The sequence below is a fragment of the Strix aluco genome, chromosome 4, assembly GCF_031877795.1.
Source record: "Strix aluco isolate bStrAlu1 chromosome 4, bStrAlu1.hap1, whole genome shotgun sequence".
In the NCBI taxonomy this organism is placed as follows: Eukaryota; Metazoa; Chordata; class Aves; order Strigiformes; family Strigidae; genus Strix; species Strix aluco.
The window spans coordinates 3,299,940-3,315,125 of NC_133934.1; the positions used below are offsets into that span (position 1 = coordinate 3,299,940).

At 55.9% G+C, this 15,186-nt stretch overlaps 1 protein-coding gene across 4 annotated transcripts in view; it reads right to left on the reverse strand.

The window, feature by feature from the left end:
* Positions 1-6,203: 6,203 nt before the first annotated feature.
* The window catches only part of PTPRA (protein tyrosine phosphatase receptor type A), a 134,763-nt gene continuing 125,780 nt past the window's right edge, over positions 6,204-15,186 (reverse strand). For all 4 annotated transcript variants that reach the window (XM_074821803.1, XM_074821804.1, XM_074821806.1 and 1 more), the window contains 10 exons: positions 14,595-14,761; positions 13,481-13,616; positions 12,367-12,516; positions 12,184-12,277; positions 10,688-10,764; positions 9,031-9,165; positions 8,509-8,634; positions 7,679-7,830; positions 7,227-7,362; positions 6,204-6,533 (listed from right to left, as the gene is read on the reverse strand). In XM_074821803.1, the coding sequence (XP_074677904.1) occupies positions 6,459-6,533; positions 7,227-7,362; positions 7,679-7,830; positions 8,509-8,634; positions 9,031-9,165; positions 10,688-10,764; positions 12,184-12,277; positions 12,367-12,516; positions 13,481-13,616; positions 14,595-14,761 (1,248 nt within the window). In that variant the 3' untranslated portion in view covers positions 6,204-6,458. The remainder of the gene's footprint in view (positions 6,534-7,226; positions 7,363-7,678; positions 7,831-8,508; positions 8,635-9,030; positions 9,166-10,687; positions 10,765-12,183; positions 12,278-12,366; positions 12,517-13,480; positions 13,617-14,594; positions 14,762-15,186) is intronic.

The following is a 15,186-nucleotide window of genomic DNA, read 5'->3' on the forward strand; positions in this document are numbered from 1 at the left end:
ACACGGACACAGCCACCCCAGGTGAGACGGGACCCCCCACGGGACACGGACACCCCCCACGGGACACGAGCACACGTGGGACACGGAACCTCATGGGACATGGACACCCCCACGGGATATGGGCCCCCCCACGGGACCCCACGGGACCCAGGAGCCCCCCACGACGTGGACACCCCCACTGAACACAGACACAGACACCCCACGTGAAACGGGACCCCCCACGGGACACGGGACACCCCCCCCACGACATGGACACCCGCACGGGACACAGGACCCCTCACGGGACATGGACACCCGTGGGACACGGAACCTCATGGGACATGGACACCCCCACGGGACACGGGACCCCACGGGACACGGGACCTCCCAACGACATGGACACCCCCACAGGACACGGGACCTCTCGTGACAGGGGACCCTGCCACGGGACACGGACCCCCCCCACTGAACACGGACACAGACACCCCATTGGACACCCCCACGGGACCCCGCAGGACACGGCACCCCCATGAAACACAGCCCCCCCCGAGACCCCGCCCCCCCCCACGGGACACGACCCCCCCTCACGGCAGACAGCCTCCCCCAGGGGACACAACACACACACACACACACACACACCCAGCACACACCCACACGGGACACCCTCCACGGGACGCCTCCGGCAGTCGCCATCACGCAGGACAGGCTCCCCCCCCACCTCGAGCCCCTTTATTGCCCGCGGGGACCCGCCGGTGGGTCCCGGGTCGGTGGGTGCCGGGTGGGGTCGGTGGGTGCCGGGTGGGGTCGGTGGGAGCCGGGTGGGTCGGTGGGTCCCGAGCGGGGTCGGTGGGTGCCGGGTGGGGTCGGTGGGTCCCGAGTGGGGTCGGTGGGTGCCGCTCACCGGCGGCGCAGCGCAGCCCCCTGCGGGGAACGGGGCCGGGGGGGGGTGGGGGCCGGTACCAGCCCCCCCCTTCCCACGGGTGCCCACATCCCGTGAGATCCCGTGTCCCCCCTTCCCCCCGGTCCCCCCCGTCCCCCCCCCACTCACCAGCGGCGGCTCGTCCCGCCGCGGGGCCGGTGGCTGCCGGGGGGGTCCGGGGGGGGGCGGGCGACAGCGGCAGAGCGGGGCCGAGACCTGCGTGGGGTGGGGGACACACACGGAAACACCCTGGGGGGGGGGGGGAGTAACACGGGGGATAATCCGAAAGGGCTAATTCGGGGGGGGGGGGGGGGGGGAATAATCGCGGGAGGATCATTTGGGGGTAAATCCGAGGGAGGGGTAACTCCGTGGGGAGGGAGCAGAGGGGGATAATCGGGGGGGGGGGGGGGTGTAATTTCGGGGAGGGGGGGTAAATCGGAAGAGAATCACCGGGGAGGGGAATAATCGGGGTGGGGGTAATTCAGATTCAGAGAGGATGATCTGGGGGGGGATAATCGGGGGGGGCCTCTGGGGGGGAGAAAACAGGGGGGTAATCTTGGGGGAGGGATAATCCAGGGAGGGGGATAATGTGGGGGGACTGATAACCCTGGGGGGGTATAATTGGGCGGGGGGTATAACCCCGGGAGTAGGGGGCTTTTACTCGGGGGGGGGGGGGGGGGCTATAATCCAGTGGGGGGGTCACCCCGGGAGGGGTATAACCCCTGGGGCAGGATGGTAACCCCAGGGCAGGGGGACACGATCCGGGGGGGCATCACCTTGGAGGGGGGGAGCGGAATCACCCGTGTCGGGGGGTGTCGCCCGTGGGGGGCGTCACGCGTTGGGGCGCGGAGCCCTTACCTGCAGGGCCGGGGGGGGGCCGAGGTCCCGCTTGCCCCCCGGGTACCAGCCGTGGGACCAGTGCTGGCCGGGGCGGGGGGGCACCAGCAGCAGCAGCAGCAGCAGCAGAAGGGACCCGCGGGGTGCCATGGTGGGGGGGGGGGAGCTGTGGGGGCAGAGGGGGCCCTGTCCCACCGGTACCCACCCCGGGGAGGGGGGGGCTGGGGGGAAAGGATGCTGGAGGGGATGAGCACCCATGGGTGCTGCTTGGGGTGGTTTAGGTCCAGCAAAGATGGGAACCCCAGGGGTCCATTTGGGGTGATCTGGGGAGGGAGATGACAGGATGAGCACCCATGGGTGCTCCCTGGGGTGGGTTTGGGGATGGAGATGACACAATGAGCACCCATGGGTGCTCCCTGGGGTGGATTTGGGGATGGAGATGACAGGATGAGCACCCATGGGTGCTCTTCGGGGTGGGTTTGGGGATGGAGGTGACAGGATGAGCACCCATGGGTGCTGCTGGGGTGGGTTTGGGGATGGAGGTGACAGGATGAGCACCCATGGGTGCTGCTGGGGTGGGTTTGGGGATGGAGGTGACAGGATGAGCACCCATGGGTGCTGCTGGGGTGGGTTTAGGGATGGAGATGACAAGGTGAGCACCCATCGGTCCTCCCTGGGGTGGGTTTGGGGATGGAGATGACAGGGTGAGCACCCATGGGTGCTGCTGGGTTTTGGGTCCAGCACAGACAGACCCCCCCAGGGGTGCCAATTAGGGTCTGCTTGGGGGTGAGCAGGACCACCCACCCCGGGGTCCCCGCGTGCCGCCAGCACCCCCCACTCCCCAGCACCCCTCACCTGGCCGGGCGGGTGGCAGTGGCGGTGGCCGGCCGCAGCAGTGGCCAGCCCGGGCTGGGCACGGCTATTTGTAGGGCTCGGTGACGGTGACGTCGGCCCCGCCGCCGCTCCCACGGGGGACCGTGACCTTCCCATGCCAGCGCCCGTCGCCTCCATCCCCCCCAAATCCCCTTGGCACCGCGGGACAGCACCCTGACACCCCTTTTTTTGGGGGTCTGCCTCGTTCCCCCCGCTCTGGCTCGTCACCCAGTGCTGGGGAGGGGGGGGACTCTTGGAGTAACACACCCCCCCCCCCCCCCCCCCCCCGTGCCTCAGTTTCCCCAGCCCCAATTTCACCGGTTTTCTTCCCATTCTAGCTTCATCGCCTCCAAATGGGGGGGGTGGACGCTGGCAACAGCCGCGCAGCCCAAAGCCCCTGGCCCCGGGGATGTGACGGAGCCCGGGAAAGGGATTTAGGCAGGATCCGGCCCCAGATTCTCTCCGGCAGCTGCTCGTGTCTCTGCTGTTCGCAGCCGGACGCGGCGGCTGGATGAGGCCAAGGCGGATGAAAGGTTGGGGGAGCTCCCCAGATCCCAAAATCCCTCTGGCTCCGCAGCAATCCCGGGAAGGAAGGAAAAAAGAGAAAAAAAAAAAAATCAACCTTCATGAATATCACCGGGGTGAAGCCATGGTGGGTGCAGGGACGGAGGCGCTTGGGTGGTCTGTGGCCCCAGGGAGGGCATCTGCAGTGGGTGAGTGGGGCCCCCCCCATCCCAGGAGGGTCCCCGTTTCTTTTAGGGTCAGCACAATTATTTCTGAGTGTGATTTATAGCGTTGGCTAAAAGCCCCCCCGCCCCCAGTTCAGGAGTTTATCAATAGATGATGTTGGGGTTCATGAGGGGCTGCCAAGTGATGGAGCGGGGATGGTGGCAGCAGTGAGGTCATTTTTAGGGGGTGTTTTGGGTTGCTGGGGGTGTCCCTTTGCCTGTGTGCCCCCACTGAGCCACCCCCCAACTCCAGGAAATCCCACCTGGATGGAAAAGTTGTGCTGGAAAACTCAGATACCCCGACTCGTGGGGTGGCTTTTCCCGCGGATTCTTAGATTTCAACCCCAGGTTCTCCCCTGGCTGGTCAGGGATGTGACCCCCCCCTCCCCAAGCCCTGCCCCCCTCCCTGTATCCAGCCAAATCCTTGGGGTGAAACCTCTCCTCCAAACCCCATTTCTCCCAGTGCCTGCGGAGGGGGGATGGAGCCCCCCCAGTTAACCAGGGCATGGTCCCCCCAACTGCAGGACGAACAAGGCAGGTATTTCATCAGACACCTCTTTGTAACAAAAAACCTATTAAAATCAACCATATTAACCTATTTTTTAATACAGAAGTGCTGAACCACTGGGGACTCGGGACTTTTCTTGACCCTTTGGACTCTTCTTGTGCCCAGGCCCATCACCACCATTAAGGCTTCCTTATATTTTTTTTTCTTCTGGGAGGGGAATGATAAAAATCATCAGTTACTTTTTGCCTCTTTCTCTGATACTCAAACTCACCTCCATGATGGAGCCTCCACTGGAAAAAAAATAAAAGGAAAAAACTTCTAGACTTATCTGGGGAGCGGCGAGAGCATCCCTCAGGCTGCAGAAGGGTCTCCCTCAGCTTTAAAAACCTGCGAGTGCTTTAGCAGTGACCATGTGGAGACCGTCCTGGGGTTTTACACTGCAGGAGGGTAGGTTGGGATTGGCTGTAAGGAAGAAATTCCTTACGATGAGGGTGGTGAGGCCCTGGCACAGGTTGCCCAGAGAAGTTGTGGATGCCCCATCACTGGAAGGGTTCAAGGCCAGCTTGGACGGGGCTTTGGGCAACCTGGGCTAGTGGAAGGTGTCCACTCAACTTGACTAGATGAAATTTGAAGGCACCTCCCAACCCAAGCCATGCCATGACTCTGTGATTCGCATTTTCAGCTGTTTTGGTGGAGCCTGACCCAACCAAGAGCAACAAGTCATGTTTAATTTCTGGCAGGGGTTCAGACCTCCTCACCCCACTGATGGGCATCTCGTTCTAGCTCTGCTCCTACCCTGCCTGGGTTTAGGACCACACACACCCTTCCTGAGAAGCAGAAACACAGAAGTATTGTTGGCCAGGTCCTCTGAGGTCACCAGTCCAACCTCCTGCATGGAGAAGGGCCAACGCCAAAGTTAGATCAGGCTGCTTGGAGCAACCAGCTGCATTTTTAATGTGTCCAGGGACACTGATTGTATCCTGGGCTGCACCCAGAGCAGTGTGGGCAGCAGAGCGAGGGGGGGGATTCTCCCCCTCTGCTCCGCTCTCGTCAGACCCCCCTGCAGTGCTGGGTCCAGCTCTGGGGGCACCAACAGCAGAAGGACACGGACCTGCTCGAGCAGGGCCAGAGGAGGCCACGAAGATGCTCGGGGGGCTGGAGCACCCCCCTGTGAGGACAGGCTGAGAGAGTTGGGGGGTTCAGCTGGAGAAGAGAAGGCTCCGGGGAGACCTTAGAGCGGCCTCCCAGGACTGAAAGGGGCTACAGGAAAGGGGGGAGGGACTCTTGAACAGGGGTGCAGCGATAGGACAAGGGGTAATGGTTTTAAACTGACAGAGGGGAGATTTAGATGAGATGTAAGGAAGAAATTCTTCCCTGTGAGGGTGGTGAGGCCCTGGCACAGGTTGCCCAGAGAAGCTGTGGCTGCCCCCTCCCTGGAAGGGTTCAAGGCCAGGTTGGACGGGGCTTTGGGCAACCTGGGCTAGTGGAAGGTGTCCCTGCCTGTGGCAGGGGGGTGGGACTGGATGATCTTTAAGGTCCCTTCCAACCCCAACCAGTCTGTGATTCTATGATCTTTTGAGACAGTAGGAGAAATAATCTGAAATCTCCAGGATCTAGGGATGGAGGTCCCCTGCTCCAAGGACAGAAGCAAAAACCTGCAGCACGTTGTCAATTTGAGATGGCTCCAAAACTTCTCTACCGCTGCTGTTACAGACCAAGAAGATGGAAGGGTCTGGGTGGCACTTGGGAAGAGACACGACGGGGGAGAACACGCAGCTCAGACCACGTGGAGCTGCTTCCTTCTCCAGCCAGAGCCCCCAGGGCCCAGGCACCAACCCCCCTCACTCACCTACCGCTCCGACCCCAATTCCTGCAGCAGCTCTGAAATCCAGCACCAGACGTTTCTTTCAGGGAGCAAAAATCCTTTTGTCTCTCTGGGGTTTGAGTTTTTTTGGGTTGAAATCCCAACGGTGGCTGCTATGGTCATTACAGTTTCCAAACCAACAGCACGTGGTGGCCTGACCCTGAAGGAGGAAACTTCTTTGCTTTTGATACAAAAATTAGGATATTTATATATATACACACACACAGAATAAGCTTTTTTTTTTTTCTCCTTTTTTTTTTAAAGAGCTGACCAGCAGAAAAATGTGAAACCATTTCCCTGCAGGTTCAGAAAAGCTTGTGCTGGTGGGATTGTGGGTGTTTTGGTTTGGTTTTTTTTTTCAGATGAGATCCAGAATATCTTTTTCTTCTTTTTTTTTTTTTTTTAAAAAGGCTTTACTCCCTCAAGAAAAAAAAAAATTTACAAACAAAATAACAGCCTGTATCAACTCTCCAGAAGAGAGATGGTATGACAATATTAATCCAAACATCACGCTATTTAATTCCCCAATAAAACATTGGAAAAAAAGGAGCCAACAGTATCTGCACTAACACTTTGCTACATATAAAATCTCCAGCTAATATGAAGCTTATGGTACCAACCTCTAAAACAGTTAAGATATATACACATATTTTTGGGGGGGGTATATTAACAAACAGAATATTACAAAATATTAAAGAAGGCAACTCTTCTGTCATTTGTTTTGGGGCGTGGATTTTTTTTTTTTCTTCTTCACTTGAAGTTGGCGTAGTCTGAGAAGGCGTCGATATATTCCTGCACCACCTTGTAGCAGAATTCGTACTGTTCCTGCGGGATTAGGGGAGAGCACAGAGTTAGGCCAAGAAAATTCCCACCCAAGACAGAATTTGACGCTTCATGGTCTGCGGCAAGCGGGGCCCACGCGTGGTCGGGTGTCCTCAGCCCAGACCGAGCGCAGGAACTGGATTCCCACCTGTGAGCGGGTCCCACCTCCTCCGTGCCCCCCAAAACTTGGCTGCCCACCCTCCTTCCACACAAAAGAAAGCCCGCTTTCCCCTTCCTCTCTGAGGTCCTAGCTTGACCCCGAAAGATTTTTTTTGTTTTAAATCCCTGAGCATCCTTGCAAAGACCTCTTGCAAGATCTCCTCGAGCCCTGCCTGCTCCTCCCCTTCCCGGCAGGCTGCGTGCCCAAGCCTGTGCCACAGCCGCTCCAGGACAGGTTTCCAGGCTCCTGGAGCCCATAAATACGGTGGCTATGGCTGAGGATGTCTCCAAGGAGGCTCCTGCAGCTTGTGTCAGTGCTCAAAAGGGGCTTGATGCCTTCAGCCAGCCAAGCTCCACTCTTCCAGATGTCCTAACAAGAGGAAGGGGAGATACCTCCTGACCCACCTCCATCCCTTTCTCTTTCATGGAGACAGAAAACCTTCAACCGAGGAAGTTTTTGCTCAACATTGGAGTCCCCAGCCCGTTCTGAGGCCCGGGGTGGCAGGAGGAGCGTGGGGTGTGCTCAGCTGCTCTTACCAGTGTCTGCACCATATGCGGCCTCTGTAGTCTTAAACTCTTCACCGTCTGAAAGACGTCGAGAATCCCTTCTGCCTTCACCCTTTCCAGGACAGTGCTCAGCGCACAGAAGGTGCCTGTTCTTCCTGCTCCAGCACTGGCAAAGAGAAACCAGAAGGTAAAGAAAACCTCCTGTCCTGACTGTGTTGGCTTTGCTCAGTGGACAATCCCTAAGGGAACCACTGGAGAACTGGAGGAGCCAACAGTCCTGCCCCAGTCTCTCCCAGTTAGCTAGGACATGCTCTACAATGAAGCCTCTTTGCTTAGCCAAGCAGGAAAACCCCGTACGACATCTGCCCGGGTTGCTCCTGCTCAGCCCAAGTCTTCTGAGGGCCCTTTGACCATCTCCCAAGCTCCTTGTAGAGCAGGTCCCCTCAGAGGGGTGGCCAGGCCCTGCTCCAGCTGGGCCTTACCTGCAGTGCACAGTGATTGGGTGGTTGCCAGACTGCTGCTGCTGCTTCTGCACAGCCGCGATGATGTTGATCATTCCCTTCCCATCCCCGGGGATCCCAACTTCTGGCCAGCCGTGGAAATGAAACTGCCGAATCTGTCGGCTCTTGTTTTCCTGGTGGAGGAGCAGAGCTGGAGGTCAGTAAGTTGGTGAGAGAGCTGTACCAAGAAACCCACCAGCTCAGGGCTTTGTGAAAACGATCGGCGTAGGAAAGCTGGGGGCTTGTGGAGGGGAGGCGTTCCCACGGTATGGAGCAGGGCAGGACATGGGGGACGGGGAGCAGGAGGGAGGCTGGGTGGTGGGCACAGGGACAAGGCAGGAGGAGGATCACAGAATCCCAGAATCATCCAGGTTGGAAAAGACCTTGAAGATCCTCCAGTCCAACCATTAACCTCACACTGACCGTTCTCAACTCCACCAGATCCCTCAGCGCTGGGTCAACCCAACTCTTCAACCCCTCCAGGGATGGGGACTCCCCCCCTGCCCTGAGCAGCCCATTCCAATGCCTAAAAATGAGGGCTGCTGGGTGACAGCAGGGCAGAGAGGGTGGATGGGAAGCCATCAGCAGGACAGGAACCCTCGGGGTGGGAGGTAAGCATAGGGAATAAGGTGGGATTGCAGGGGATGGACGCTACTTCGGGATGATGGGGAGACGATGGAGCTGAAGGTGCCAGAGGGAAGGCTCAGTACGTGCAAGAGGAATCTCAAAGCACCACAAACATCTGTGAGAGTTAATGACAGCCAAACCCAAGAGCACCCAGAGCTCCCCGCAGGAGCAGGCCAGACTCTTACCCGGGTGTTCGTTACCAGCAGGTCCCGCACCGTATAGCTCTCACACTCCTCCTCTTTCTTCAGCTCCACAGTGATGTCTCCGTAGGACACGGAGCCGTCAGACGGCCAGTACTGGGCACACTTCTCCTGAGAAAGCATAACAGCACGAGCCAGGGTGAAGACCCTGTTTTCCCCATGGGCTTGAACAGAAGAAGTCTTCTCCTGGGGCTGGCAGCTGCCCAGAAGCAGGTGGGATCCCACAGGCTTGCTTCAGAGAGGAGCTGCCCGCTGCACCCAAAGGTGCTTTGAGAAATAAGGGTCTAAAGTTGGTTTATTCACCATCTCCCCACCCTGGGTCTACAAACAACTGGATTTTTTGCATTAGAAGTAGAGCCTGAAATATATTTCCTGACAGAGAGGGGGTGAAATAGCACCCAGTGCGTGTGGCGTTGGCAGTGCTGAGGCCATCAGGAGATTTTCAGGGGTTTTATTTTTATGATTTATTTTGCTGGTGCTTAAATGCAGCTATCCCTGGGCGCTCACCTGGCCTCTCTCCTCCAGCTCCGTTAGCATCACTATGGAGCAGGATTTCCACTCCCAGATCATTCTCCAGAAGTCCTCTATCGTGTGCTGCAGTGGCCCTTGGCTGGCGATGTAGGAATCCTTCTGGCGATAACCCTGCGATTTGAAAAGGGGGTTAGTGGTGAATCGGCAGTGCCCGGATGCTGGGAGCAGCGGGAGGAACGCTCCTGGACACAGGTTACCAAGCTCAGTTAAATTTTGGGAGCATCCTGACTGCCCATGAGAAAGACCCCAGCTTGGGCACAGCAACCTGCTCTCACTGTGGGCTACAGCCCCATGCACAGGCGTCACCACACCGCTGCTCGGCAGCTGAGGTGCCACCAGCCAGCGCTTTACTGTGGTAAGACCTTTGTTTTTAAAGAAATGCAGCTCAAGGAGGATCACATCCCCTATGTGTGCGTGGCCTTATCCATTTGGTGAAGAAAGATTGGGGTTTCCAGCACTCCTAAGCGATGTTGCAAAGTCTGAGTGCTTTGCCTAAGCTCCAAGTACTTCAGGTATGATTTGTACTGGGGATTTTTGGAAGAAGTAAGCAAAACTAGATGGAACTAGGTGATCTTTAGGGTCCCTTCCAAGCCAAACCATTCTATGAGATACAATCTCTGAAAACCAGTAGTAAGTCTGGTTGACTCTTGTCTCTTCCATAACCACAAAGAGCTTCTGTTTCCAAAACCCCTCTGATGTTCCCCTGTGCCCTCGCTGCAGACTGACTAAAGATGCTTCGTCATTTGGAGCTTATAATTTAAGCAAAGTTCAGCAGAGGCAGGAAATTGAATCCTCAACGTAAATTGCTTATGTGACATTTAAGCTTTCTGATCTCGATGCAGAACAAGGCGGCTGCCGGATGCTCACGCAGCCAGAGGAACCCGCAGGGACCCAGCAAAGATTTCAGGGAGCAATTAATTTGGGATGTTGTAACTGGGAATGCGCTGGTTTTACTGGTTCAACCCATGGCAGTAATCATCTTTTGGGAAAAAAAAAAAAAACCCTTGCCATTAGGAGATAGAAATTGGGCTAGAAAAGAGGGTGGCTCTGTTACTTAGCCAGTGCTGGCATCACTGCACAAAGATAAATACTCCTAGGAGATGTCCCCCTGAAGTCAACAGGATTACTCATGGGAAAAGGATGTGCAATCACTTACCTCCTCCTCGGAGTGAGGAAAGCACTTAACCTCTCTGCCTTGTCTCCTCCCGTCACCCAGACAGGTATAATGGGATTGACCTGGTTTTTCTCAAGGGGTTTGGGATCCATATATTGCTCCATTACCTAATCTAGGGGATGTTTTCTGACCAAATGAACAGTGCACTATAGCAATCATTTCCATGGCTATGTGCATCCGCTTCTCCAAAGCCATCGTCAGAGCCTGGAGTTGCAGAAGTGAGACCAGGATTTGGAGGCTCTGCTCAAGCTCCAGCTCTCCTCTCCCACAAGGAAACTATATACAGAGGAGTTTCTTGGAGAAAGAAACCAGCATCATCCGGTGACACAAAGCAAAGTCAAGTGGAAAGGGCCTCACAAAACCAAGAAGTGTCTCGGGACAAATTCTTTCCATAGGAAGCAGCGTGAGGTAAAGAGTTTCCACTGGGAGAAAATGGAAAGATTTCTAAAGAAGACTCACGTCAATGAAGGAAGCGTTTACGTAGTCTGTGTTCTCTTCACCTCTCTTCACTGGAATGATTACTCTGTTGAACTCATCTGAAACGGAAGTGAAATGATCTGAGTTTTGGGGAACACCTTCAAAGCTGACTCCTTGATAACCATGCATGGCCTTTAGCTGGGAAGTCACCAAGCCCTAGGTGAGAGGACAGAGATCTGGGAAGGGGAGGCCTGTGTTTACAGCACCCGACTGGGACAAGGAGACTCAGCTCTGCCTTCTGCCATGCCCTGGTTTGGGGAAGGAGAAGGGGATGCTGAGGACTCCAGGAGCAGGACCTGCTCAACACAGGGACTCCCTTCTCCCTTGAGGCAGAAAGCCTCAGCAGCATAAACCTGCTGAGAAGAAAGTCATGGCAGGGACAGAGTAGAACGAAAGCAAGAAAGCCCTGGGGGCAGTGTTATATTTGGCCATGAAAAATCACCTGCCCTTGACTCTGCCTCGTCCCTTCATGCTATCCCTGCTTGAGCAGGGGGTTGGAGCAGATGACCTCCAGAGATCCCTTCCAACCTCAGTCAGTCTGTGACTCCACTACTGCGGGCACAAATGCCTCTGCCTTGGCAGCTCCGGAGCACTCACAGAATCACAGAGTGGCTGAGCACGGAAGGGATCTCTGGAGGTCATTTGGTCCAACCTCCCTACTCCTGCAGGGTGGCAGAGAGCTGGTTGCCCAGCTCCATGTGCAGCCAGATTTTGAATATCTCCAAGGATGGAGACTCCACACCCTCCCTGGGCAACCTGTGCCAGTGCTCGGTCACCCCCATGGTCAAAAAGTGTTCCCTGATGTTCAGGGGGACCCTCCTGTGACCCAGTTTGTGCCCATTGCCCCTTGTCCTGTCACTGGGCACCACTGGAAAGAGCCTGGCCCCGTCCTCTTTGCACCCTCCCTGCAGGCATTTACAGACATTGATGCGACCCCCCTGAGCCTTCTCTTCTCCAGGCTGAACAGTCCCAGCTCCCTCAGCCTTTCCTCATAGCAGAGATGCTCCAGTCCCTTCATCATCTTCATGGCCCTTCACCGGGCTCTCTCCAGTCTGCCCGTGTCTCTCTGGTACTGGGGAGCCCAGCACTGGACCCAGCACTGCAGGCGTGGCCTCACCAGTGCTCAGTAGAGCAGAGGATCACCTCCCTGGGCCCGCTGGCAATGCTTTGTCTAACGCAGCCCAGGACACCACTGGCCCTCTTTGCCCCAAGGGCACGTTGCTGGCTCAGGGTCACCTCGGTGTCCACCAGGATCCCAGGGTCTTTTCTGCCAAGCTGCTTTCCAGCTGGGTGGCCCCCAGCACATACTGGTGCCTGGGGTTGTTCCTCCCCAGGGGCAGGACTTTGCACTTCTCCTTGTGGAACTTCATGAGGTTCCTCTTGGCCCATTTCTCCAGCCTGACTCCTGTCCCCACAACAACCGAATGGTCCCCACACCCACCGGCCATGCTTTCCCCAGGCAGACAAACAAGTCTTACATGGAATTATCTGAAGCACCCTGTTCTTCTTCATGTTTGCTGGCAAGTTGCCCGTTCTCATCTTGTCGTTCTGAATTTTGATTGAAGTGAGCTTCTGCAGAGGAAGGAATGAAAGCAGGGACACTTTTCAGAGCCAGCCCAGCACCACTCAAGCGGATCCACCAGGACAAGAACAACGCTCACCTTGAACTCCTCTTCCAGCCCGTTGCTGCTGGTCCCTGGCACTTTGTTGTAGATCTTCTGAAGGTGGATCTCTAACGAGGTCACCTCCAGCTCTGTGTCACCGTAGAGATAGTGCTCCAGAAGTGCTTGGTATATAAACACATACTGCATCTGCAAGGGTTGCAGGGAGGAGCCATCAGCCTCCGCTCCATGCTCAGTGAGCACGTCCCAGTGCCCACGCACATGCTGGCTGCAAACCCACCACCCCACTGCCCACCCCTGCTCACTGGGCACGTGGCACCCCTCTGAGATCCCAGAAAAGGGGGTCACAACCTTCCTGCTGCTGTATGGGGACTGGGACCTTATTTGATACATCACAGAGCTGACATGATGCAAAACGTTGGAATGGGTGTTGGAATGGGCTGCCCAGGGCAGTGGGGGAGTCCCCATCCCTGGAGGGGTTTAAGGGTCAGGTAGACCCAGCGCTGAGGGATCTGGTGGAGTTGGGAACGGTCAGTGTGAGGTTCATGGTTGGACTGGAGGAGCTTCAAGGGTTTTTCCAACCGAGATGATTCTGGGATTCTGTGAAACTTGGAGAAAAGGAGGCTGAGAGGAGACCTTATCACTCTACAACTCCCTGAAAGAAGGTTGGAGTGAGGTGGGGGTTGGTCTCTTCTCCCAAGTAACAAGCGATAGGACGAGAGGAAATGGCCTCAAGTTGCACCAGGGGAGGTTTAGGTTGGATATTGGGGAAAATTTCTTCACCAAAAGGGTTGTCAAACACTGGAACAGGCTGCCCAGGGAAGTGGTGGAGTCACCAACCCCGGGGGTATTTAAAAGACGTGTAGATGTGGTGCTTAGGGACATGGTTTAGTGGTGGCCTTGGCAGCATTGGGTTAATGGTTGGACTCCATGATCTTAAAGGTCTTTTCCAATGTGAATGATTCTGTGATTCTACAAAGGGGTTTAAAAAGAGCAAGACACAGCGAAAGGCTCACTTGATGCAGCATCCTTCCAAAATGAGGGATGATGCTCAACCCTCACATAGACTTCGCTGCAGGCTGGGGCCTGACTGCACGAAGGAAATCTGACTCCAGCGAGCAAAGCCCACAATAAACAGCAGCAGCACACTTACATCTGTCTGTACCATCTGGCAGCGCTGAGCCCGGATCCGGCTCACGAAGCCGTAAACATCCACCTTCCTCTCGGCGTGCATCATGTCCAGCATGGCATCGATGACAATAAAAGTGCCTGTGCGTCCTACCCCGGCGCTGAAAGAGCAGAGGGGACAAGCGGTCAGAGCAGCAGCGCTGGCGTTGAGGTCCCTTGTGGAGCAGCAGGCAGACGCTTCCCAGCAGTGAGTAAATAGCAAAATCTGTTTTGGAGATGAGTGAGGGCCTCAGCCTGGTGCTCAGTGTTGCCTGGGTTTCGCAGAGAGATGCTCACAGGATCTCTCCGCATCACAACCGCCGCGACCTGAGTGCATGGGTGAGCCAAGCAAAACCCGAGCCACCTATGGCTTCCAGAGCCTCACGGGCTGCCTGTTCCTACCAGCTGCCTGTTGCTTTGTCCAGTCGCCCTCCATCACGTGAAGGTGAGCCCAAGGCAAAGCCTTGTTTCTGTGCTGGTAATTAATCCATTAAGGACAAGAAGATGAGGCCAGCAGATATTATAGAATGACAAAGCTCTTTTGTCAGCTGACTCCGGAGAAGAAAGCTGGAAAGCTGGACTCGGGAGGTGGCAAATGTGACCATCGCCTCTGCCTTTAACCATGGAGCTTTCCCTTATCGAACACGGACAGCCTCTGTGGCTCTCCCAGGCTCGCTGCTGTGCCTGAAACCACTCCAGGTGAGGTCAAACACTGTGGTCCCTGCTCCCAGGCACGCTGTTGCCCTCCTGCAACAAGGGGTATTGCCCTCTCGTGCCCAGGGCAGCGAAGAGCCAAGGGAGGTGCCACCAACGCCCAGCAGTGGTGTTAAGCTTGGCTCACTCAGCATCCAGCTAACGCAAACGACCACTCAACACCAGTGGTAACACCATCACATCGCTGGTTCCAAGAAGTTCCTTCAATTCAGACACATTTTTTTTTAACGTTCCCATGTGGAACATTCCCATTTCACATAGGAAAGTTAAATAAAAATAACAAAAAAATCCCTAACCCCCCACCCAAAAAAGTCCTTTTAGTATTAAATAAAAGATAATTTCAAGTGACCCATGAGAGGCAGAGGTCAGCTGTGACCAGGACGTACCTGCAGTGCACTACTATTGCCCCTGCGTATTGGGGGTTACACGTCTTCACCTTCTTCAAGAACTTCAGCATCCCAATGGGGGTGAAGGGGACCCCAAAATCAGGCCAGCTGGTGAAGTGGAACTGAGTCACCAGGCGCTGAGGCTTCTTGTTCGTGACGTCACCGACCTGAAAGGGAAATCATCAGATTAATGATAAATACTCAGATTTCCTTTCTCTTCCCAAAAGCAAGGGCAAAGGGGGAGCGACAGCCCCAAGAATGAGCTGGATGGCTTAAGAAACACTAGCATCCACAAGGCGAAAGGGCACAGACTCAGGCTCCAGGGCCAAATAAAAGCATGACATTTTAATTGCCCAGCATCACATCCCTCATTCCAGGGGTGAGAGATGCCAGCCCGGCCTTGGCTGTGGCTTCGACCTGGCAGAAGCTGCTGTAGTTCATTCCCAGCGAGCTCAAACACAAGCCACCTCTCCATTCCTCCCCACATCTTGGCCCACAGCATTTGCAGCTAAAGGCAGGGGAGGAAACCACCCACATCCAGGCCGTTGGAGTGAAGGGTAAGGCTCAGGAGAAGCCCACTCAGCATCCAGAC